The sequence below is a fragment of the Jaculus jaculus genome, chromosome 6, assembly GCF_020740685.1.
Source record: "Jaculus jaculus isolate mJacJac1 chromosome 6, mJacJac1.mat.Y.cur, whole genome shotgun sequence".
Classification (NCBI taxonomy): Eukaryota; Metazoa; Chordata; class Mammalia; order Rodentia; family Dipodidae; genus Jaculus; species Jaculus jaculus.
The window spans coordinates 163,411,491-163,435,633 of record NC_059107.1 but is presented as its reverse complement, the minus strand read 5'-3'; the positions used below and the strand labels follow the sequence as shown (position 1 = coordinate 163,435,633).

Sequence of the window (24,143 nt, the reverse complement as noted above, 5' to 3'; positions counted from 1 at the left end):
AGGGGCGCCTCTCTGTCACCCCCATCTCTGCATTCTCTTTTCTTTCCTTCTCTTAATCTAATGAAGCCTCTCTAAACCTTACCTCTTGAGAGGGAGACAGGAAGCTTTGTTAGGTAGTTTAGGGCGACCAGGCCCCAAAAGTAAAGGCAGGAAAGTCTGCACTCACAATCTCCACTTTGCTAGAGATCAAAGGATGATCTGACCTCTTGCCTAAAGGAGTTCCCTAGATCTGTTTTCCCACAACCTGAGCCCCTCCTGGGAGCAAGACCTCCTTTCCGAGAATTCAAATCTAACCCTGACACTACAGTAGATCAAGTTCGGTCCCGGAACTTGGCGTCATGGGTGACCTCTTCCTGAGCCAGTCCCTAGCTCAGACCACTCATTCCTCACTCTGGCTCACCTAAGCCTGAAGGTGAACCCTGCCACAACAAGGTTATAAATAGAGTTGGGCCAGGGGACAAGCCACTGTTCTGGCTGGCTCCTGAAGTCTGAGGTTCTGGTAAGCTGGGCCAAGATGAGGGGGACTCCCCGCTTACTCCCACATGAACTCTATCCCTTCCTGACACCCATGGCTGGAGCGCTCTGTACTTTCTTCTCTTTCCTTTTGTTAATCTAATAACATTTCTCTAAACTTTATCCTGTGGTCTATGGATTTTAATTCTTTAAGTTCCTAAGACAAGAATCTGGGGTGTCCTAAATTTACTGGTGCACTGGCATATTTGTGTATTGGCAAGAACCCCAAAATCCCCATTTCTGTGTAAGCATCACAACATAAGCACAAACAAGATGGCTATGATGCTACTAAGTGCTATAATTTTATGGGAGCACCATCCTAGCTCAAGTCCAGCACTTACAAAACATCTCTGTGTGCATGTGACGGCATAACATCCCTGTGTAAAACCAAACCAATTACGCTCATGCGACCACAAACTGGACCGTCTGTGCTGATGTAATCTGGGTAAAGTGCAGGTCACCCTGCCTTACTGGGCTTCCCCAGTACCTCTCAGTGACTGTCCTAACCTCTGCCCTTCTCAAATGAAGCAGCTTTTGCTGTCTGCTTGAGTTGTGTCAAGGTGGAGTCTCACTCCAGCTCAGGCTGACCTGGTTCTCACTCTGTAGTCACAGCAACCCTCCTACCTCTGCCTCCAGAGTGCAGGGACTGAATCATGCATGACCACATGTGGCTTGAACTGCTTTTACAAGCTGTAAAGCTGATTTTTGTTGTAATAGCAGCTCATCTCCACCACAGTGCAAAACTTTTAGGCTCAAAATCCATTCTCCTATTAACAAACGTGGGGGCTTTCTAGTTTTTGCTTTATGCACCATGAAACCCACCTCTCTAGACAATGGTGTATGTTCCTGTTGAATAGAGAAACCAGACAGGAACTTGTTGACATGCACACCTCTGAAAGATCTTGCCACAGGATTTTCAGACTCCTGAGAGAAACGTAAGAGAATTCTCATTGTGCATCCTTGCCCACATGTGGGACAACCAAGTGCTCTCACTGCCGCCATTCTGATGGCCCCAGTGGTCAGGTCACTATGAGAATGGGGTCTGAATCTGCACTGGGCACCAAGCAGGTCCAGATTGGGCAGAGGCCACAGTATAGTTGGGCAGATGAAAGGTACAGAGCTGTGACAACTGCCAGCGAGAAGGGCCTCTGGGCCACTCCAGGGGTCTAGCCTACAATGCAGGAGAGTGGGGACAGTAGGTCATCAGCAGGAAGAATGCTGGCAACTGCACAAACGACGCTGGCATCCCTAAGGAACTGTTAGAAAGCTTCCCGTGCCCCAAGTTTTAATAACTTAAAGTCTGGGAAGTATGTCATCACTGGGATACGGGCAATGAAAGGTCCACACATTCTCCTGGTATCCCATTCCTAGCGGAAAGCACACATGTGCAAGTTAAGGTCTCTTGATAATTAAGCAAGACTAGAAATTATGCAAATTAAACACATTCGAATATGCAATGAATTTTAAATGACAGAACTACAGAAAACTTAATTGCTGTATTAGCATGCTATAAAAACACTAATCATAAATGTAAAACAATGCATGCATATACTTATATCAAAACTGTCCCAATGACACAAAAATCAACCTGTTCCCTCCCACTGTGTTCATATGCAAACCTCCAGCAACGCACTGAAAGAAGATATCATGTTGGGGTTTTGCTTATCATTTTAACCATTATATTCACTGGTATAAATGTTAAGTGTTTAATTAGTTTTGTTCACTCTTTCTAAAATAGTTATTTAAAAAGAGCCAAAAATAGGATTCTCTTCAGCACTGAGAAGAAGGTAGTACACTGCATGCGTGTTACTAACCGTTAACCAGCACTGCGTCTCATGTTTCTCCACTAAAGCAACATCCCCGTACTTCAATTAAGTGGACACTCCTCCACGGACAACAGCATCATCAGTGACAAATCATGGACATGCTGAGACAAAGTCACTCGAGTGTCAGACCTTGGCATACAATCACACTCCAGCCCAGTTTTTATTATTATTATGAGAGAGAGAAGTAGGTAGATGGAATGGGTGCATCAGGGCCTTCAGCCACTGTAAATGAACTTTAGACGCATGTGCCACCCTGTGCATCTGGCTTACGTGGGTCCTGTAGCTTTACATGCAAACACCTTAACTGCTAAGCCTTCTCCCCAACCCTCCAGCCCAGCTTTGATTATCCTTCTAAACCGGACACAAGACGAACTCTTCTCCTCTGGGTCCTAGCTGGCTGAGACGGGTCACTGCTATCCCACGCACTCACGAGCCTTCTGGCCATTCACACTTAGCCACCCACCAAAACACTGCCAGCCCGGTTCCCAGTCCAAAAATCTCGACCTCCATGTACACTATGTTCAGGAGTCACTAGCTTCCAGTACCCAGTTTCCCAGCCTCATCATGACTGTCCTGAGCCTGTCCTGCATGCCTGCACGTCCTAGAACAATAAGCTCCAAGCCTGCCCATATGAGCCAAGACCACACAGGAAACAGCAGCATGGAGCCGATACACACTGAAGACACCATACAGGTTTGTTCCCCCCAAAAGACCATCCTGGCCACCAGCTGTAGGTGGCAGACAACCTTCCCAACTGTTCCTCCCCCACTTCCAACATCTCCCAAGGGTCAGGCTCCCTGGAGCCCAGCATGGCTCTTCCTTCCTTCCTGCCAGACACAGGAGGGAATACTGTGCTTCCAAGGAGCGCTCTGAGTGTGCCTTGTCTCACAAACAGCATTCAGAAGAGGTGAGGGCAGCTGTGCACCAAGGACTTTCTACAACTAATCTGAAGAGTTCCCCTCTCATGGAGGACACTGGACAAAGTGGTAGAAACACAAGTGATCACAGCAAGTCTACTTCTAATTGCAAAAGATATTTAATCAATAAATAGTCACGGTTCAGGGCTGCGTCTGCATTTAGGATTACGAAGTACTAAGCTGCAAATTTATTAAGACTCATTAGTGAGAAAGTCTCTTCAACATGGAAGTCAGACCCAATTTAGATCAGGCACTGTGAGTTCCCAGTTCCCTACTGACATCTCCAAAAATAAGAAAGTAACAGAGAAAAAAGCTGCCAATAAAGTATTCAGAAACTTCTGGCTGGGCCTGATTCACCTCTGATCTTCAGCTAAGGTGAGTACATGAGGGCACACACAGCTGCCGGCACCCAATGAATGTTCCCCAAAGGAGCTGCAGAGAGGCACACAGGTGCTTCCCTCACAGACAAGGTGCTCCTGAACCCCTCCCTTCCCCGTCCCTCTTTGCTGACAGCATTACTGACGACTACACCCACACACAGGGCCCTGCTGAGTCAAGTGCACCCAGTCCCCGGCTCAACTGCTCAGAGCTGAATCATCACCCCAGACATACTGCTTAATCATGGGTCTCAGTATACTGTAATGACTTTTTATAATCATAAAGGCAGAGGGAAATAATACAGCTGTCACAGTTGTTGCTAATCCTCCCCGCTTCCAGAACTGACAAATCAGCCTTGAAACAAAGTCAAGGATGGACAATGGCTTCTTGGCCTTGGCAAAGCCTCATGTCGCTATGCAACCAAGAGAGGTGACTACATGACCTGCCCACACTACAGCCAGCCAGGCAGCTGTGCTCACAAGAGGGAGGATACAGGGCTGGGCACAGGGCACAGGGCAGAGACTTACTGAGAGGAGCTTCCACGTCATTGGACGAACTGGCTTTGGGATTCCGGACCAGCTCAGCTTCCGTAATTCCTCTGTTAACCAAATAAAGAGAAAGAGAGAGAAGGGGAAGGAAAAACAGGTTAGCAACTTCACCAATGCCTTCCGTGTCTCTATATCCCACCAGCGTTACCAAGGGGCGGTGACAGGGAGCTCCGTAATGGAACCAGAATAAATCTATTAGATACACGTGCCACAGACTGACTTCCCCAAGGACAAGCATAAAGATAAGGCACCCTGTTAGAGAGGGCATGTCCACCAAAGGGCCACGTGTCCTTGAAGCCACTTTGGAACATGTGAAGCCCTTCCTCCCTGGGGCAGTGATAGCCAGGGCACCAGACCCCCAACCTTCTCTTTGTCTTCTGTGTCCCCCCAGCCTGCAATGCTAAGTCCCCAAACTGAATACTTTGTTAGTTTTCCCTTCTCTTTCCCTCCCACCCTGCCCCATTCCCCTACTGACTGCATTCTTGGAGGCAGGCCAGTCTTCCCACAGCACTGACTAGGGGTGTAGCCACACCAGATACAGACGGCCCGGCCCAGCCCAGCCCAAGCATAGGCCTGGGAGCCTTTACAAATAACCAGACAGGAGTAGAGAGGGCCCAAAGATGCAGGAGTCTGCAGCCAAGGCCAGGGCCTATGCTAGACCAATGGGAAAGGACAATGGACCCTGTTCTCCCTGAGCTTCTATGTCTCCCCTAGAGCCCCAAATGCTGGAAATCCACGTCAGCACATGGCCAATGCCACCAAGACAGATGCAGTTGCCTCCTGGGCTAGAGTTAGGAATCCACCACCAGGCAATTCTTCCAAGAGCACAGCACTAATGATTAATGCCAGGCATAAAAGGCATGATTAAAGAGAAGAATTAGGTAATATAATCAACAAGATGCAAAGTCTTGACATCCAATCTTTTTCCAATTACTAAAGTCTAAGTAAAATAAGTGCAGAGTAATTGGGCGACAGCGCCCACAATAACTTGTATTTACAGAAACCTCAGAAAATATCAAATCTCCCCCCCAGCTCCCCATGGATGCTGCAAAGAGCTAATATCTGAATGTCAGCAACAGTGTTTAGCAGCCACCCTCCCAATGCCTCTCCTCACAGTTCAGATTTGCTGGCTATGGTTTATGAAAGAAGTCAAAGAAAACTCACTTGTAATGTTCTCAGAGCACATCTCCTCACTGAAAGTCAAAACTCCTTCAAAAAGTCAAAATTCTGACTATTCAGCAAAAGCATGGTTCTCACACTGGCATGGCTTTGGCTCAAAAGAGCTTCCACACGTTACCACGGCCTCACTAATGAGGGCTGGGAATACTATCGTATGGAGGAGAAATGGTCTTGGGAGGGTTAAGTAATGACCAGGGCTGCACATGAACCTTTAATATCAGGCTTTTTTTTACTATATTAAAAGAAGGACTGGAGAGAGAGCTTAACAGTTAAGGCACCTGCCTGTGAAACCTAAGGACCCATGTTTGATTCCCCAAGACCCATGTAAGCCAGATGCACAAGGTGGTACATGAGTCTGGAGTTCGTTTGCTGTGGCTAGAGGCCCTGGGGTGCTCATTCTCTCCCCCCTCCCCCTTCCTCCCTTCCTCTTTCTTCCTCTCTCAAATAAATAAAGTATTTAAAAAATAAAACCCTCTAATACAGACAGATACCACTTAGATCCATAACAAGAGCTTCACAGATGCGAGCACAACAGCAGACCCAGGCTAACCCTGCGGCAGGGTGCACTCCGAGAGTGAAGGGTTGATGTGCCGGTGGATGCCGCAGCCTCAGGCACATCTCCACCCACAGCCCTGCTTCCAGGGTAGAACACCAAGGAACATGCCAGACCACAAAACCACAGATCAGTCATGCCCACCACTGTGGGCTGGGAATCACAGCCAAGGACAGAGGTTAATCCATAAGTGCACGGCTGGCAAAAGTACCAAGAACAAGTGGCTAAGGAGGGGGTGCGGCCTTTAACAGTCATCTAAACCACACCCTCCAAGGTTCAGGGACCTCTGAAGAGAGGGCAAAAAGACTCTAAGAGCGGGAAGACGGCAAGTGCAGCTGCGGAAATGCTGACTTCTGTACACAAGTCCACTCACACTCAAAGACTCACGGCACATGGGGTTCACCACACAAGGTTGAGCCAGCCCATATTTCATCATGGAAAAGAAAAGATTCAAGAGACCCCAAGCCCCCCAGAGTAGCTCGTCACTATCTTTAGTGCCATCAACATTGGCTAATTGCCCAATTCGTAAGTAAATAGCCTTTCAACCATGACCATCCATGTGACCCTAATTTTACAACCTCATTTTCCAAACCACATACATGGATTATGTGGATAAAACCTAAAGTCTTACCTAAAAATAACTGAGTAATATCTGTGCTCAGAGCCAATAGTGAAGCAGTTCAGGGTTACTGGGCCCCTGAAAGTTAAAACTGAGTAAGTGAGAGGGTGACTGGACCTCTGAAAGTAAAAAAGACACAGTCTGAACTTGCTAGAAATCAAAGATGATCTTGCCTAATTCCCTAGACCTGTTTTTCTACAAACAACAAGGACCCCTCCCAGGAGGGTGGTCTTTGATAGGATTTAAACACTGTGGTTGGTCAAGTTCAGCCTCTGGAACTTGGTGTCGGGGCTAGCCTCTTCCTGAGACCAACCAGCTATCCCTCTGGTTCACCTGGGCCAGAAGACAGCCTACCACTATAAGGTTATAAGTACCTTTCCAAGGGCTGGTGAGATGCTTCAGTAGCTAAGGCACTTTCCTGCAGAGCTTAACAAACCACCTGAGTTCAATTTCCCAGTACCCACATAAAGCCAGATGCACAAAGTGGCACATGCTTCTGGAGTTTGTTTGCAGAGGCAAGAGTCTCTGTCACGCCCTTATCTCTGTCTGTCTTCTTCTCTCTCTCTCTGTCTGCAAGAAGTAAAATTATTTGCCAGGCATGGTGACATACCCTTTAATCCTAGTACTTGGGAGGCAGAGGTAGAAAGATCTCTGTGAGTTCATGTCCAGCCTGGGCTAGATTGAGACCGTATCTCAAGAAAAAAAAAAAAATGCCTTTGCAAGGAGAGGGCAGACTCTCTGACCGCTTGGGAACTTCCATCTGTGAGTGAGTGTCTCCCTCAGTGGGCCTGGGCCCATGCCCAGCCCAGCCCAGCCCAGTCCAGCCAGGAGAACCCTATGGCAGCCATCCTTGAACTTCCTTTCTTGCTTTTCTTTCCACAGTTTTTCCAGACCCTCGGAGTGGACTTCACGGGAGAGGCATCTCTAGCCCACAACCCAGCTCGTCTAATCCTCACCCCCACCCAAGCCATCTGTCCAAAGGGAACATCCATAATGCAGACAAATATTTAATTTGCATCATAGTGACATGTAAATATTTAGAAAAGATGTCAGTTACATGTTTAAAACGAGGCAAGTAATGAAGTTTGTGCTGCTGTGGAGAATTCCTGCTGCTTCGACGTCCACTTTGAACAGCAGAAAGACAGTCTCTACTAGCAAGGCCTCTAGAACTGCACTCCTCCCATCTTCAGTGTGAACCGTCCATGTGGCCCCTCCTGGGGACATCTCCTATGGGACATCCGTACATACCTAGCATGGACTGTGCCAACATGCCTCAGTGACCAGCTCTTAGTCACAGAGTGGCCTTTCAGGATGCAATCTGCTTGCTGTCATCTACCAACTAGAACGCTGCAGGGAAACACTTTAGATAACACCCTCGACCAAATACAAACATAAGGCCATCGCACACACACCTCTCTTTCACAGTGACACCAAGAAGCTCTTGCCTACTTTCTCTAAACCCACCAGCTAAAACAATGGACCCATGTAAAGGCATCTGCCCACACGTTCCTCCTTCCTCTCTGTCCCTCCAAGAGTTTCCTGGGGACCCCACGCCTGCCACTGAGCCCACCCCAATGACCCCTAAGGGTAATATCTTCACGTCCAGGTGCTCTCTAGCTGAAAGATCCTAAATGAAAGCAGCCACCAACAGGAAATGCAGAAATGCATCGCAGATGGTGCTGTGGAAAGTCTGGCCTCCCAAGTCCGCATGGGGAAAAGCAGAGGCCAGGAACCTGCATCTGGAGAGCCAGTGCTGCTCCAGTCTGAGCGCCCAAATCGCCTGGTAGTCGCTTCCCAAGGTCTAATTACACCGGCTTCCCTTCAATACATTGATCCCACAGCCAAGGCTGCGTGGCATTTAATTAAAGAAAAGGCAACTGCTATTTCATGATACAAACCTACAACCTTGAGAACAAACTAGAAGTTTGAGGTTCACGCCCATGCTTCCCAGAAGGAGCCACTACAGCCAGACCCTACACCTCCTGTACACTCAGTTCTACAGAGATTGTATTGGAATACTTATGTGTGCATGGAGGAGGGGAAGGGGACTGAGCACAGAACTTAGCTCAGCACCCGGGGGTGAGACATCTGTTGGTACTGGTACCTGGCAGCAGACATTCCATTCCCTATCAGGTACAGTCAGTAACAGCCTGGTGGCATCAAGTCCACCATGCACAATGTTGAGGAGGGGCTGCCCAGGTCCCTAGCATGCCGTTACACCATGAGTGCACAAGGTCAGAACCCTGGCCATATTGCCACCTGCTTGGTTCCATCTCTAAAGCATTTGCTCCACCCTAACACCAAGCCCTCAAGCATGCAGCATTACTCCCTCTGACACCCTCCTTCAGTGGGAGAGAGCACATGCCTGGATGCTCCCCATGACTGAGAGCTCCACCTGGGGGGAGCAGGATACACAAAAAGGCCAGAGACAAGCTTGTCCTTGATACACCCAGTTAGTTTTAGATATGCATACTATTTACTGGCAAAGGCAAAAGAGCATGATCTACAATCCCTGCATATGACTTAACACATGATCGCATGATCCATGCTACTGACTGCACAAGAGAACCCACTGTCCATGCATATGTGGTCATGTGTAGTGGACTGAAAAAGGCTCAGGTGAGCGTGATTCACAGTCAGCGCATGATTTCACCCAGGGTGTGAGGAGAGAAGGCCCATGTGAGCGTGATCCACAGTCAGCATATGACTTCACACGTGGGGTGTGGAGAGAAGGCTCAGGTGAGTGTGATCCAGTCACCATATGACTTCACACGTGGGGTATGGAGAGAAGGCTCAGGTGAGCATGACCCACAGTCACCATATGACTCCACACGTGGGGTGTGGAGAGAAGGCTCAGGTGAGCGTGATCCACAGTCAACATATGACTCCACACGTGGGGTGTGGAGAGAAGGCTCAGGTGAGCGTGATCCAGTCACCATATGACTTCACACGTGGAATGTGGACAGAAGGCTCAGGTGAGCATGATCCAGTCACCATATGACTTCACACGTGGGGTGAGGAGAGAAGGCTCAGGTGAGCATGACCCACAGTCACCATATGAATTCACACGTGGGGTGAGGAGAGAAGGCTCAGGTGAGTGTGATCCACAGTCAGCATATGACTTCACACGTGGAGTGTGGACAGAAGGCTCACGTGAGCGTGATCCACAGTCACCATATGACTTCACACGTGGGGTGTGGAGAGAAGGCTCAGGTGAGTGTGATCCACAGTCACCATATGACTCCACACGTGGGGTGAGGAGAGAAGGCTCAGGTGAGCGTGATCCACAGTCACCATATGACTTCCCACGTGGGGTGTGGAGAGAAGGCTCAGGTGAGCGTGATCCACAGTCACCATATGACTCCACACGTGGGGTGAGGAGAGAAGGCTCAGGTGAGCGTGATCCACAGTCACCCTATGACTTCACAAGTGTGGTGTGGAGAGAAGGCTCAGGTGAGTGTGATCCACAGTCACCATATGACTTCACAGGTGGAGTGTGGAGAGAAGGCTCAGGTGAGCGTGATCCACAGTCACCACATGACTTCATACGTGGGGTGTGGAGAGAAGACTCAGGTGAGCGTGATCCACAGTCACCATATGACTTCACACGTGGGTTGTGGAGAGAAGGCTCAGGTGAGCATGATCCACAGTCACCACATGACTTCATACATGGGGTGTGGAGAGAAGGCTCAGGTGAGCGTGATCCACAGTCACCGTATGACTTCACACGTGGGGTGTGGACAGAAGGCTCAGGTGAGCGTGATCCACAGTCACCATATGACTTCACACGTGGGGTGTGGAGAGAAGGCTCAGGTGAGCATGATCCACAGTCACCACATGACTTCATACGTGGGGTGTGGAGAGAAGGCTCAGGTGAGCGTGATCCACAGTCACCGTATGACTTCACACGTGGGGTGTAGAGAGAAGGCTCAGGTGAGCGTGATCCACAGTCTTCATATGACTTCACACGTGGGGTGTGGAGAGAAGGCTCAGGTGAGCATGATCCACAGTCACCATATGACTCCACACGTGGGGTGAGGAGAGAAGGCTCAGGTGAGCGTGATCCACAGTCACCCTATGACTTCACAAGTGTGGTGTGGAGAGAAGGCTCAGGTGAGTGTGATCCACAGTCACCATATGACTTCACACGTGGAGTGTGGAGAGAAGGCTCAAGTGAGCGTGATCCAGTCACCATATGACTTCACACGTGGGGTGTGGAGAGAAGGCTCAGGTGACCGTGATCCACTCAGCATATGACTTCACACGTGTGGCGTGGAGCGAAGGCTCATGTGAGCGTCATCCACAGTCGCCGTATGACTTCACAAGTGGAAGTCTTGCACTTGTCATTACTAATCTATGATGGCTAGTATGTGACTCTCTGTTGTGTCCTCAGAACATTCTACTAGCTTTAGTACATATTTTAACAGCTACTATTCCTAAGAATTTGGCAGTCAGTAATAACGAGCCATTCATAATCGGTAGGTTTATGTATCTGTATGGACCAGAAGGATGAAGACGTAATTAGGAGTCCCATTATTAAGGGAATTAAATACCAGCAATCTGGGCTCTGTCCTGGAAGCTAAGAGGACTGTTAAAGTAGAAGGAAAGTTACGTGTCAATGGAACCCTTGCCCCAGTGGGCAGGAAGTAGAGAATAGGAGACTGGCTGGGTAGCGAGGCCAGGTCTGTGCAGAGATGTGAAGGACAGGACCAAATGAGAGCAAAGAGAAGACAGAGTCAACATGGTGCCCAGAAAAGGCAAGGGCAGATGGGCTTTTGCAATATCAGACATGGGACAGGAAGGAGACATCTGACAGAGACTCTTGGGTTTTACCCTTGATAAGAGGCCAGTGATGCCTACAATTTAAAAGGAAACCAGAGGGCAGTTAGCCCCTGGCATGGTAGCACATACCTATGATCCCCACACCCAGAGGACAATGCCAGAGGATTCTGAGTTCAAAACCAAACTAGGCTGCTGCATACTACATACCAAGACTATAATTAATATAATATGTAATATAGTAATATAATGTAATATATATATATATATATATATGTAGATATGTATATAGTGGAGAGGAAGAGAAACCAAGGAGGGCAGAGGGAAGAAAGGCACCTGCTAATTTGGCTGGACTTGGAATGTCCCTCACAGGCTCTTGTATGTGGCTTTGGGAGGGGCAGGGCCTGGGGAGCTCTGCCTCCTCTGTTGATCATCCCTCCATGGACTCATCATCCGATAGCTCAGGCAGACAGCAGGTCATGGGGCATGAGAAGATGAAAAGCTGTATCTTATCTCTGGCTTCTCCTCCTCTCTGCTGCCCAGCCGCCTTTGTCACATACTCACTCCAGTGGGTTAGCTCTTTCCATAAATAGGTGTTGACTCTATGTCCCTCCCACCCACTTTCCATATTCACAGGATTATACTGGGGGTCTACAGGCATCTTTATTGTCTCTGCCCCGCCACAAGCTAGTTAGACTAGGAAAGCCATGGCATGAGTAGAAGGAAGGGGTCAGAGGACAGGAACAGAACCAAAGATAGAGGCTGAGGGAGGTACAAGAAATAAAAGGAGGCTGAGTGAGAGCCAAGATATCCCCTGGGCCTCTACCTCCTCCAGCCATGCCTGCTAAGCTCTCGGTCTCTCACACAGCTTGTGGAGGTTTGAATGTGAAATGTTCCTGTGTTGGTTTGAGTTGAGCATTAGGTGAATGCTTGGTTCCCAGCTGATGGCAATTTGGGAATTGGAGCCTTGTGGGTGTGTTTTGGGGGACAAGCTTTATGGGTGCCATAGCTGGTTCCCTTTTGCCAGTGTCTGACACCTCCCCTGCTGCTGTTGTCCATCTGATGTTGGTCAGGTGGTGATATCCACTCTCTACTCATGCCACATTTTCTCTACCATCATGAAGCTTTCCCCCAAGTCTATAAGAAGGTGGGTGAATCTGAGTCAACCATCCAACCAGGAACAGGTGACGTGGCTCAAGGGCCCTCTAACAAAGATGACAGATTGAGCTGATGAGACGGCTTAGCAGCTTAGGCACTTGCCTGAAAACTCTGAGGATCCATGTTCAACTCTCCAAATCCCATGTAAGCCAGACGCACAGGGTGACACGTGCACACAGAGTGGCACACGCACTGGAGTCTGACTGCAGTGGCGGGAGGCCCCGGCGCACCCATTCACTTCCTCCCCGCTTCTCTCTCTCTGTCATTAAAAAAAAAAAAATTACCCCAGCAAAGGAAAAGGAAAGGAAAAAAGGGACAGATGAGACAACTGCAGTGACATCCTAATGGCTGCAGAATGTCGGGGACAGGCGTCCTGGCTTCACTGCATGTTCTCTCGACCTTTGTGTGTGTTTGAAATTTTTCATAACACATCTTTTTTAAAGCATGAGAATAGGTAAAGGTGGTACAGACTCTCTGACAGTGACTCATGACACATGCCTCTGGAAAACCATTTCCTGGGAAGCAGAGCACCCCCTTCCGGTGAGGTGTTGCCGCCCCCCCCCCCCGCCACCCCAACACACACATACCCAGACACCCAGCTCTGGGAACTGGAGCCTCCACAGATCTTGCAGTGTGGCCACTCAGAAGACTGAACACTGGCAAGGGAGCTGTGCCCCAGCCCCATGGTGAAGACACATGAGCGGACAGACACCACTAACAAGGAGTCGCACTCACTGCAGGTCTCTCAGAAAAACCACAGCCACCACCGCCCACGAACGCTGTCAGTTACAGTGCACTGCTGAAGGAGTAGTGACGGGCACTGCATCGCTGCCCAGATGGACACATGGTGTCTAAAATCTCACCCTTGAAACATGGACTATTCCCCCTGAACCATCACCCCTGCCCAACCATAGGCCTTTGGTGTTGCCAGCTCCCGGATGGCTGCTGCCTGCAGGAACAGTCCTTCTGGAGACATCTTAGTGCCACTTCCATCTAGAGAGCGGACGACCCAAGGCAGCACTGAGGACAACCTGCTCTGAAGCTCCCGGCTAAAGCAACTACATGATCATCATTCTATCACTTTCAAATAAAAGACTAATATTTTGAGCATAATGATTTTAAGGAGCTCAACAATTTTTTGCATGCATTATTCATTTTGTGACACAAAACTGTTATTTCACTGAGATTACTGTAAATCGCTACATGAAGATCCGGCTTGCATGAACAATTAAATGATAGATATGATAAACTAGATTTATATGCTTTATGTTCCTATAACATAAATTCCTTGAATGACTTGACTTAACAGAACTAGAAAATTCTCTCTGGATGCCAGGTTCATGGATCTGTAGCTCCCCCACCAGCATGTCACAGAAACTTACAGAAGACAGGAAGGAAAAATATTTAATAAAAGGTTTAAAATTACTATGGTAACCAGAACAACTTGCTTCAAAAATGAATAATAGCTCTGTTAGGTGCTTCATTAAAATTTTTCAAACCAAATACTGCCCTTAATCTTCTCAATGGAACAAAGGCTTATTCAGAATGCATGTACAAGACGAGGAAGAATGTCGGATACACCATGAGCACAGATGTCCTCCAATCTGAAGCTCAGAGAAAGGTGGAATCTAATCAGCTGTGGATGAGAGAAAGTTGGGCATTTATCTGGAAACAATTAATTAAAAACCTCAATAACCACTGTTTGGTCCTTTTCTTCACTAATCAACAAATTAAACACATTCCACATCTCAGCAAAATGACTCTCCGGACACAGGTAACTAACTACCTGCAGACAGTGAGAGAATCAGAGAGTGCTGCCCCAGACAAACACAAGCAGCAAGGGCCCTGGGTGCCAGGCTCAGGCAGGGAAAGCTCCTCCAGAATTCCAAGCTGAAGCACAGGAGCTAAGACTTGGCTGCGGAAGGGTCCCTGGAGACCACTAGCTGACGAAGGAGGACGTCATCACCAACCCAACCCAATGAGGTCCTGTCACCACGCGCGCACATGGCAGCCACACAAGCCCACACACCCGCCAGGCTTGTGCAGCTCTCTGTGCTGCAGTGCCAGGCCACTGGCTGCTGTGGTACCGGCAAGACTGCAGGGACTTTGCCATCATCAGGCATGGGCAAAGCTAGACACCAAGGGAGCCAAAAGATCAGCCCAGCCCACCCTGTCTAGGATTTACAGGGATCGCTTCAGCCTGAGTGCTCCAGCTGAGCTATACCCTGGGACTGTCCATCCAAGACACCCCTTGGCTCTACCAAGCCTCATACCTAATGGCCTTCAAAACTCACCTGCCTAACCTTCATCATGGGCTTCAGTCATGTGGCTGCACAGCCCAGCAAAGGAGATGCTTACAAAACCCTGCAGGTGTGCAAAGAGGTCATCAAAACTATGCATATAAACCTCCACAGACAGCGACAGACGCAAGGCAGCAGCAGCAAGCAGTCCCCAGCTCCGTGGTCCTCATGGCAGGCCTGTGTGCTCTGTGAGCAGGGCTGCAGTGTACTGTCCATGATGAGACACGGGAAGGGGTGATTCCAGTACGGCTCCAACTTGGAAGACCCAGAATAGCTGAATGAGAAAAGGCCTTGAACCACAAAGTCCAGGCCCCACAACACCGCACCTCCCCAGCACAGTGAGGTAAGCCACTGGCGCAGCCCAGCCCAGCCCAGTCTAAGCCTCTTGTGCATGTGACATGAAGAGACCGTGGAACCATGTCAAGCTGAACAATTCCCCAAACATCGGGCTTGAGATTTCTTGACACTTCCCAAATGCTTTCTGACCCTATCACAGCGTGTGAATGGCACCTGTCTGCATGGCAAAAGGAAAGCAGTTGTCCTTACGGCTCTGTGAGAACACAGGGTTGTTCACTGTTGTCCACCACAGTGTCACTGTCACAGGTGAATCAGCTGAATAGATGCTGACACTTTCACAAACAGGAAGAAGCTTGACATTTTTTATCCCAGAAAACCAAGAGTGCAAACATCCCTGAGCCCCTTCTTCTGTCAACAATGCTGCATACCTTCAAAACAGATCACAGATAATTCAACATCCCAAAAGTCCCTAGAGCGAAGTGCAGAACAAGTGACTCCCACTCCAGCCCCAGCTCTCCCCGCCTGGAGCATGCTAATGCCACAGTGCAGCACCCAGTCAGGTAACAGGGAGGGAAGTGCTAGATGGCTCAGGGACAGCAGTGAGAGATCCCGCAAGGCAGCTTCACAGTCAAGCGGAAATTGCAAGGACTAGGGACACGGCTTGGTGTCAGAACACTTGAGCCATACGGGCAAGGCCCATGCTCTGCACCTCCTGTACGTAGAAAGCAGAAGGGAACCAAAGGCAACTGTCACTAAAATCCAGGACAAACAGCCTTAAAATCACCATCTGGAGATATCATGTGATGCCACCACCCAGGTACCCCTGCAAGGACATCACCATTCTTATCAGACCACACACAGTGACACCCCAACCACCACCTGCACCTCTGCACAGAAGTCACCATTCTTATCACACCACACACAGTGACACCCCAACCACCACATGTACATCTGCACAGATGTCACCATTCTTATCACACCACACACAGTGACACCCCAACCACCACGTGCACCTCTGCACAGGTGTCACCATTCTTACCACACCACACACAGTGACACCCCAACCACCACGTGCGCCTCTGCACAGGTGTCACCATTCTTATCACACCACACACAGTGACACCCCAACCACCACGTGCGCCTCTGCACAGATGTCACCATTCTTATCACACCACACACAGTGACACCCCAACCACCACGTGCGCCTCTGCACAGATGTCACCATTCTTATCACACCACACACAGTGACACCCCAACCACCACGTGCGCCTCTGCACAGATGTCACCATTCTTATCACACCACACACAGTGACACCCCAACCACCACCTGCACCTCTGCACAGATGTCACCATTCTTATCAGACCACACACAGTGACACCCAAACCACCACATGCGCCTCTGCACATATGTCACCATTCTTATCAGACCACACACAGTGACACCCCAACCACCAAGTGCGCCTCTGCACAGATGTCACCATTCTTATCACACCACACACAGTGACACCCCAACCACCACGTGCGCCTCTGCACAGATGTCACCATTCTTATCACACCACACACAGTGACACCCCAACCACCACGTGCACCTCTGCACAGATGTCACCATTCTTATCAGACCACACACAGTGACACCCCAACCACCACCTGCACCTCTGCACAGATGTCACCATTCTTATCACACCACACACAGTGACACCCCAACCACCACGTGCACCTCTGCACAGATGTCACCATTCTTATCACACCACACACAGTGACACCCCAACCACCACGTGCACCTCTGCACAGGTGTCACCATTCTTATCACACCACACACAGTGACACCCCAACCACCACGTGCACCTCGGCAGAGATGTCACCATTCTTATCACACCACACACAGTGACACCCCAACCACCACGTGCACCTCTGCACAGATGTCACCATTCTTATCAGACCACACACAGTGACACCCCAACCACCACGTGCACCTCTGCACAGATGTCACCATTCTTATCACACCACAAACAGTGACACCCCAACCACCACGTGCACCTCTGCACAGATGTCACCATTCTTATCACACCACACACAGTGACACCCCAACCACCACGTGCGCCTCTGCACAGATGTCACCATTCTTATCACACCACACACAGTGACACCCCAACCACCACGTGTGCCTCTGCACAGGTGTCACCATTCTTATCACACCACACACAGTGACACCCCAACCACCACCTGCACCTCTGCACAGATGTCACCATTCTTATCACACCACACACAGTGACACCCCAACCACCACGTGTGCCTCTGCACAGGTGTCACCATTCTTATCACACCACACACAGTGACACCCCAACCACCACGTGTACCTCTGCACAGGTGTCACCATTCTTATCACACCACACACAGTGACACCCCAACCACCACGTGCACCTCTGCACAGGTGTCACCATTCTTATCACACCACACACAGTGACACCCCAACCACCACGTATACCTCTGCACAGGTGTCACCATTCTTATCACACCACACACAGTGACACCCCAACCACCACGTGCACCTCTGCACAGATGTCACCATTCTTATCACACCACACACAGTGACACCCCAACCACCACGTGCACCTCTGCACAGGTGTCACCATTCATAACAGACCACACACAGTGACACCCCAACCACCACGTGTACCTCTGCACAGATGTCACCATTCTTATCACACCACACACAGTGACACCCCAACCACCACCTGCACCTCTGCAAAGATGTCACCATTCTTATCAGACCACACACAGTGACACCCCAACCACCACCTGCACCTCTGCACAGATGTCACCATTCTTATCACACCACACACAGTGACACCCCAACCACCACCTGCACCTCTGCACAGATGTCACCATTCTTATCAGACCACACACAGTGACACCCCAACCACCACGTGCACCTCTGCACAGATGTCACCATTCTTATCACACCACACACAGTGACACCCCAACCACCACATGCACCTCTGCACAGATGTCACCATTCTTATCACACCACACACAGTGACACCCCAACCACCACGTGTACCTCTGCACAGATGTCACCATTCTTATCACACCACACACAGTGACACCCCAACCACCACGTGCACCTCTGCACATGTGTCACCATTCTTATCACACCACACACAGTGACACCCCAACCACCACGTGTACCTCTGCACAGATGTCACCATTCTTATCACACCACACACAGTGACACCCCAACCACCACGTGCACCTCTGCACAGATGTCACCATTCTTATCACACCACACACAGTGACACCCCAACCACCACGTGTACCTCTGCACAGGTGTCACCATTCTTATCACACCACACACAGTGACACCCCAACCACCACCTGCACCTCTGCACAGATGTCACCATTCTTATCAGACCACACACAGTGACACCCCAACCACCACGTGCACCTCTGCACAGATGTCACCATTCTTATCACACCACACACAGTGACACCCCAACCACCACATGCACCTCTGCACAGATGTCACCATTCTTATCACACCACACACAGTGACACCCCAACCACCACGTGTACCTCTGCACAGGTGTCACCATTCTTATCACACCACACACAGTGACACCCCACCCACCATGTGCGCCTCTGCACAGATGTCACCATTCTTATCACACCACACACAGTGACACCCCAACCACCACGTGCGCCTCTGCACAGATGTCACCATTCTTATCACACCACACACAGTGACACCCCAACCACCACGTGTACCTCTGCACAGATGTCACCATTCTTATCACACCACACACAGTGACACCCCAACCACCACGTGTACCTCTGCAGAGATGTCACCATTCTTATCACACCACACACAGTGACACCCCAACCACCACGTGTACCTTTGCCGAGACGAGACTATTCTTATTATTAAAACACACACAGGGATACTCCAACACAGCAAGGGCTAGTGGGCAATGTGCGCAGCACTGTGTGACTGCAGAGCGGAGGGCTTTCAAGTAGGAGTCAACGATTTAATAATCCAACCAGGTGGGGAAGTTCACCAGCTGTTCATAACATGACTTGCCCGGTGCATCACAACAACCTAACACACTAACCGCTTCACCTTTATCGAACACGCTGACTGCTTGAAACTCAATCAGCCAGAAGGTGCCATCATTATTCCTAGACAGATGACAGTGAGGCACAGAACAGTCCACACACTCATTCCACCTCCCTCCAGGGACAGGCACAAACTGGTCTGGGTCCCTGGACTAACATGTCACAGAGGCACTTTTATCACACCTTATCCCAGTAGAAGCAGCATAATGGCCTGGGTGCCACAGCCATCACACCACAGACCATCACAAAAACTTGGAAACTAACACTTGAAATGGTAAGAACTGGCTAAAAGTTGCAAAATTAGGATGCCCTGACATCAAAACTAACCTTTGCATGGGAGACTACAGTTCCCATCAATGACCTCAGGTACAGAGAGCCTGCCCCAAGAACTGGACACTCACAGAAAACAGAATCAGTGGACTCAGTAACCCCAGCCAACTGCTCTATCTCTTTTCTGTCCTCTCACTAGTATAGACGCCGGGGACAAGGAAGGCATCCACACAGCACGACCTCCGTCCTCTCACTAGAACGGGCTCTGGGCACATGGACGGCATCCTAGACCTAATTTGATGAGAATTCTTTTTGTTTTGTGTTATGGTGCTGAGGACTGAATACTTACTGGGTACTGTTCTACTGCACTATGTCCCCAACCTCACCTTCTAGATTACTGCAGCAGATACCTTCTCCTTGCCAGACCAAACCACGCAACCAAAAGCAGCATATGGAAGGAAAGGGTTATTTTGGCTTAAGATCTGTAAGGGAGGCCTCAGCATGGCAAGGGAGAATGGCAGAGCAAAGGCTTGGCATCACATCTTGTCACCACAGCTGGGAGATATTAGCAAGAACTATAAACGATGTAGACCCAGTGGGCTGGATTAAAAACCTCAAGGTCCAGCCCCACTGACACACCTCAACCATCAACGCTCCACCTCTCAATCACTCTACCAGTTTGGGGACTGAGTATGAGGCTGAGCCACAAACACAAGAGGCTATAGGGGACCCTTTACATTCAAATTACCACAGCACATAGTTTAGGAAAGGGAATCAAAAACTCATGTCATTCTCACATCATCATCTATACTTACATGGGATGGGTTGTAATGTCTCCTGTTTCATTTATAATTTTATTTGTATTTTCTTTGCACCCTCCCCCATTGCTAGTCTCAATAAGATTTACTGATTTGAGTTACCTTCACTCAAAAACTAACTTTCCAGCTTTATTGATCTTTTCTATTGCTTTTACGGTACCTATTTCATTTTTCTGCTCTTTGAGACCCATATATTTTCCTTTTTCATTCCTTGAAGAATAAATTATTTGAGGTCTTTTGTCGTGATGTAAGCATTTGTCTATACTAAACATTTGCCTCTTAGAAATGCTTGGCTGTATTGCACGAGCTCTGCTGGGTCACATACCCATTCCATATCGCGCCAGCTCTGCTGGGTCACGCACGTACCCATTCCCTATCGTGCCAGCTCTGCTAGGTCACACACGTACCCATTCCCTATCGTGCCAGCTCTGCTGGGTCACGCACGTACCCATTCCGTATCGCGCCAGCTCTGCTGGGTCACGCACGTACCCATTCCCTATCACGCCAGCTGTGCTGGGTCACACACGTACCCATTCCGTATCGCGCCAGCTCTGCTGGGTCACGCACGTACCCATTCCCTATCGTGCCAGCTCTGCTGGGTCACACACGTACCCATTCCCTATCACGCCAGCTCTGCTGGGTCACACACGTACCCATTCCGTATCGCGCCAGCCTGCTGGGTCACATCCCCATTGGGTATGGCATGAGCTTTGTTATATCACATACCCATCTTGATGTGCCTCAAGAACTTTGTAACTTCAAATGTGATGTCTTCCTTAACTCACTGGTTGTTTGGGAGTATGCTATCTAGTTACTACATAGCTGTCAACTTTCCTATTATGGCTTTCTAGTTTCAAAACAAAGTAATTAGAAGATAGCTCATTTCACTCCTCATGAATTGATTATGACTTGCTTTGTAATCCAGCAAATGATCTATCCTAGAGAAGGTTCAACATGTACTTGAGATGAATGTATAGCCTGCTGCTGAGAGGTGTGACCTATACATGTTGGTCAGGTTCATCTGGCCTACAGAATTATTCCAGTCTACTGATTTCCTTACTGATCTTGGAGTCTGGATGATCTATCCATTATTGAAAGTGGGGTGTCCAAGTCATTTGCCTTATACATTTAGCTGCCCTGATATGTGTGTATGTTATATCTTCTAGATGAATGATGTCTTTACCATTATATGATGGTCTTGTGTGTTAGGACTGTTTCTGCCTTACAGTCTGCTTTTCTGATACACAGATGACTACTCCTGCTCTCTCTCTGGTTAACTACTTATTTACATGGACTACTTTTTCAAATCCCTTACTTTCAGTTTATATGTGTCCTTAAAGCTAAAATTAGTTTCTTACTGGTAGTATATTGTATTTTTTTTTTTTATCTATTCAGCCATTCTATGCCTTTTGATGATTAGCAAATTTTAGCCACTTATATTAAGTACTTATCAAGAGCCTACTGCCATATTGCTAATTGTCTCTTGTTTTTGCATCTCCTTTGTCCTTTATTTTGCTCTTGTCTTCCACTGTGATTTCTTTCTTTTCTTTTGTTTCTGTAGCAGCAGCAGCAGCAGTGGTAACAGTATGCTTTGATTCCTTTCTTCTTGCCTTTTATATGGCAAATAAAGGGGTTTTTATTTCTTTGTGGTTACTTGAGGCTTACATTAAACATGTAAGAATGTCAGTCCATTAACTGATGGCAAGTTGTGTTAGTCTGCAAAAACAAATACTTCACTGTGACAGCTACTACCTTGCAAACAGAGAAGGCTGGACCTGTGGCAAAGGCCGGCAATCCTCGGTACACGGGAGGCTGATGCAGCAGCATCACAAAGCCAAGACCAGCCTCAGCCACACAGAAAGCTCAAAGCCAGCCTGAGAAGCTTCATGAGACTCTGTCTCAAAATAGAAAGCTTTTAAAAAGAAAAGGCTAGAGACTTAAGAGATGGCATAGCAGTTAAAGCAATAGACTGCAAAGCCTAAAGACCTCAGTTCAATTCCCCAGGACCAACGTAAGCCAGATGCACAAGGCAGCACATAAGTCTGGAGTTCATTTGCAGTGGTTGGAGGCCCTGGTGCACTCATTCTCATCCTCTCTCTCTCTCTCTCCTCCCTCCCATGTCTTTCTCTCTCGCAAATAAATAAATAAATAATAAAAGAACAACAGTAGTCATGAGCCCTAGAGTATAGTGTCTGCTGCTGTCTGGCTAAATGTATATACTATGCTCACCAAACTTCACAGCTGTTGGGTCTTGAGAGGCCCGGACATGAGGCCTAGTGGAACTTCCTGAGCCTAGCTAAAGTTTGGCAAACTGCTGCCTCCGGCCAGCTATGACTCAGCAGGGGGCCAAATGGCCTCTGGCCTGCTACTTTCACAAAGGAAGTCAGAGTTAGAACCCATCATCTCAGAGGTCGCGATATGCTATTGGCCCTTACACCTCAACCCACCCTAAAATCCCTGCCTTCATTCTCAACATTATATAAACACCTGCTGGTAACAGTAAGTTAGTTCCTGCTTTGACGAGACTCCCAGCTCAGTGGTTTTGTTCCTGGCGAGCGACACCCACCCTCCTCCTCAGCCCCTTGGGAGGAACCAGTGGACCTGGTCCTCCTCCAGCACTACCTGCCAGGGGAGCCCAGCACACAATAAGCACTTCTCTTAATATTCATACCCATGTTATCAATGCTACTCTCACTTTTGGCTAGAGAACCTTCTCTTTTCAGATGGCAGAGACCTTGGGATGACTCAGAAGGCACCAAGGCACTGAGAAGGGACAGAGGAGGGCTCAGCACTGAAACATCTCTATCACAGGGCTCAGGGTCCATTGTGGAAGAGGTGGTGGAAAGAATGTAAGAGCCAAAGGAAGGGTACAACTCCTTACAACGTGCTTCTCCAGACACAAAATGGCCTGGATATCCATGACCTCACAGTGCCTGACACTACCTACACAAGACCCTCATAATAGGAGGAAAAGATCATGACATCAAAAATAAAAGAGGGACTGATTGAGAGGGGGAGAGGATATGATGGAGAATGGAGTTTCAAAGGGGAAAGTGGTGGGAGGGAAGGAATAACCATGAGATATTATTTACAATGATGGAAGTTGTCAATAAAAAAATAAAAATTTTAAAAAGTAAAAAAACTATTGAAACATAACAATAACAATAATAATAATAATAATAATAGAAAAGGCTAGTGATATAGTTTATATGTGATATAGTTTCTGTGTAGTATAATTAATATGTGGGTTTAATCCCCAGCATGAAATGGGGAGGAGGGGACAGAGTCAGTGACTGACTGATTTATATTGGCTCACTTTTGGAGATTCCAGTTCATGATCAATTGACCCCTTTTATTTTGAGCCTTTGACAAAACTACACATGGTAGAACAAAATCACTCACTCCATGGCTAGAGAACCAAAGAAGAAAAAGAGGAAGGGACTGGGGCCCCAACTGTTTTGAGGACAATGATCTAAAGACCTTCTACTAAATATTCCAAGTCTCTCATGGACTGGACAATATTCTCATCTAGAAGTCATTCCAAATTTGAATAGTACAATCTAACCTCAGCTGCATACAAACACTGGTACTTTTACTTCTCATCCACATATTTTATACTGCTGATATCATACTTTATATCCTTTTATTTTTTTTTATTTTTTTTATTTTTATTTATTTATTTGACAGTGACAGACACAGAGAGAAAGACAGATAGAGGGAGAGAGAGAGAGACAGAGAGAGAATGGGCGCACCACGGCTTCCAGCCTCTGCAAACGAACTCCAGACGCGTGCGCCCCCTTGTGCATCTGGCTAACGTGGGACCTGGGGAACCGAGCCTCGAACCGGGGTCCTTAGGCTTCACAGGCAAGCGCTTA

General features: G+C 48.4%; 1 protein-coding gene across 3 annotated transcripts in view; it reads right to left on the bottom strand.

Moving 5' to 3' along the window:
• The window catches only part of Tbc1d22a (TBC1 domain family member 22A), a 306,659-nt gene that overhangs the window by 219,495 nt on the left and 63,021 nt on the right, over positions 1-24,143 (bottom strand). For all 3 annotated transcript variants that reach the window (XM_004650395.2, XM_045153248.1, XM_045153247.1), the window contains one exon: positions 4,162-4,232. In XM_004650395.2, coding sequence (XP_004650452.1) covers positions 4,162-4,232 — 71 coding nt within the window. The remainder of the gene's footprint in view (positions 1-4,161; positions 4,233-24,143) is intronic.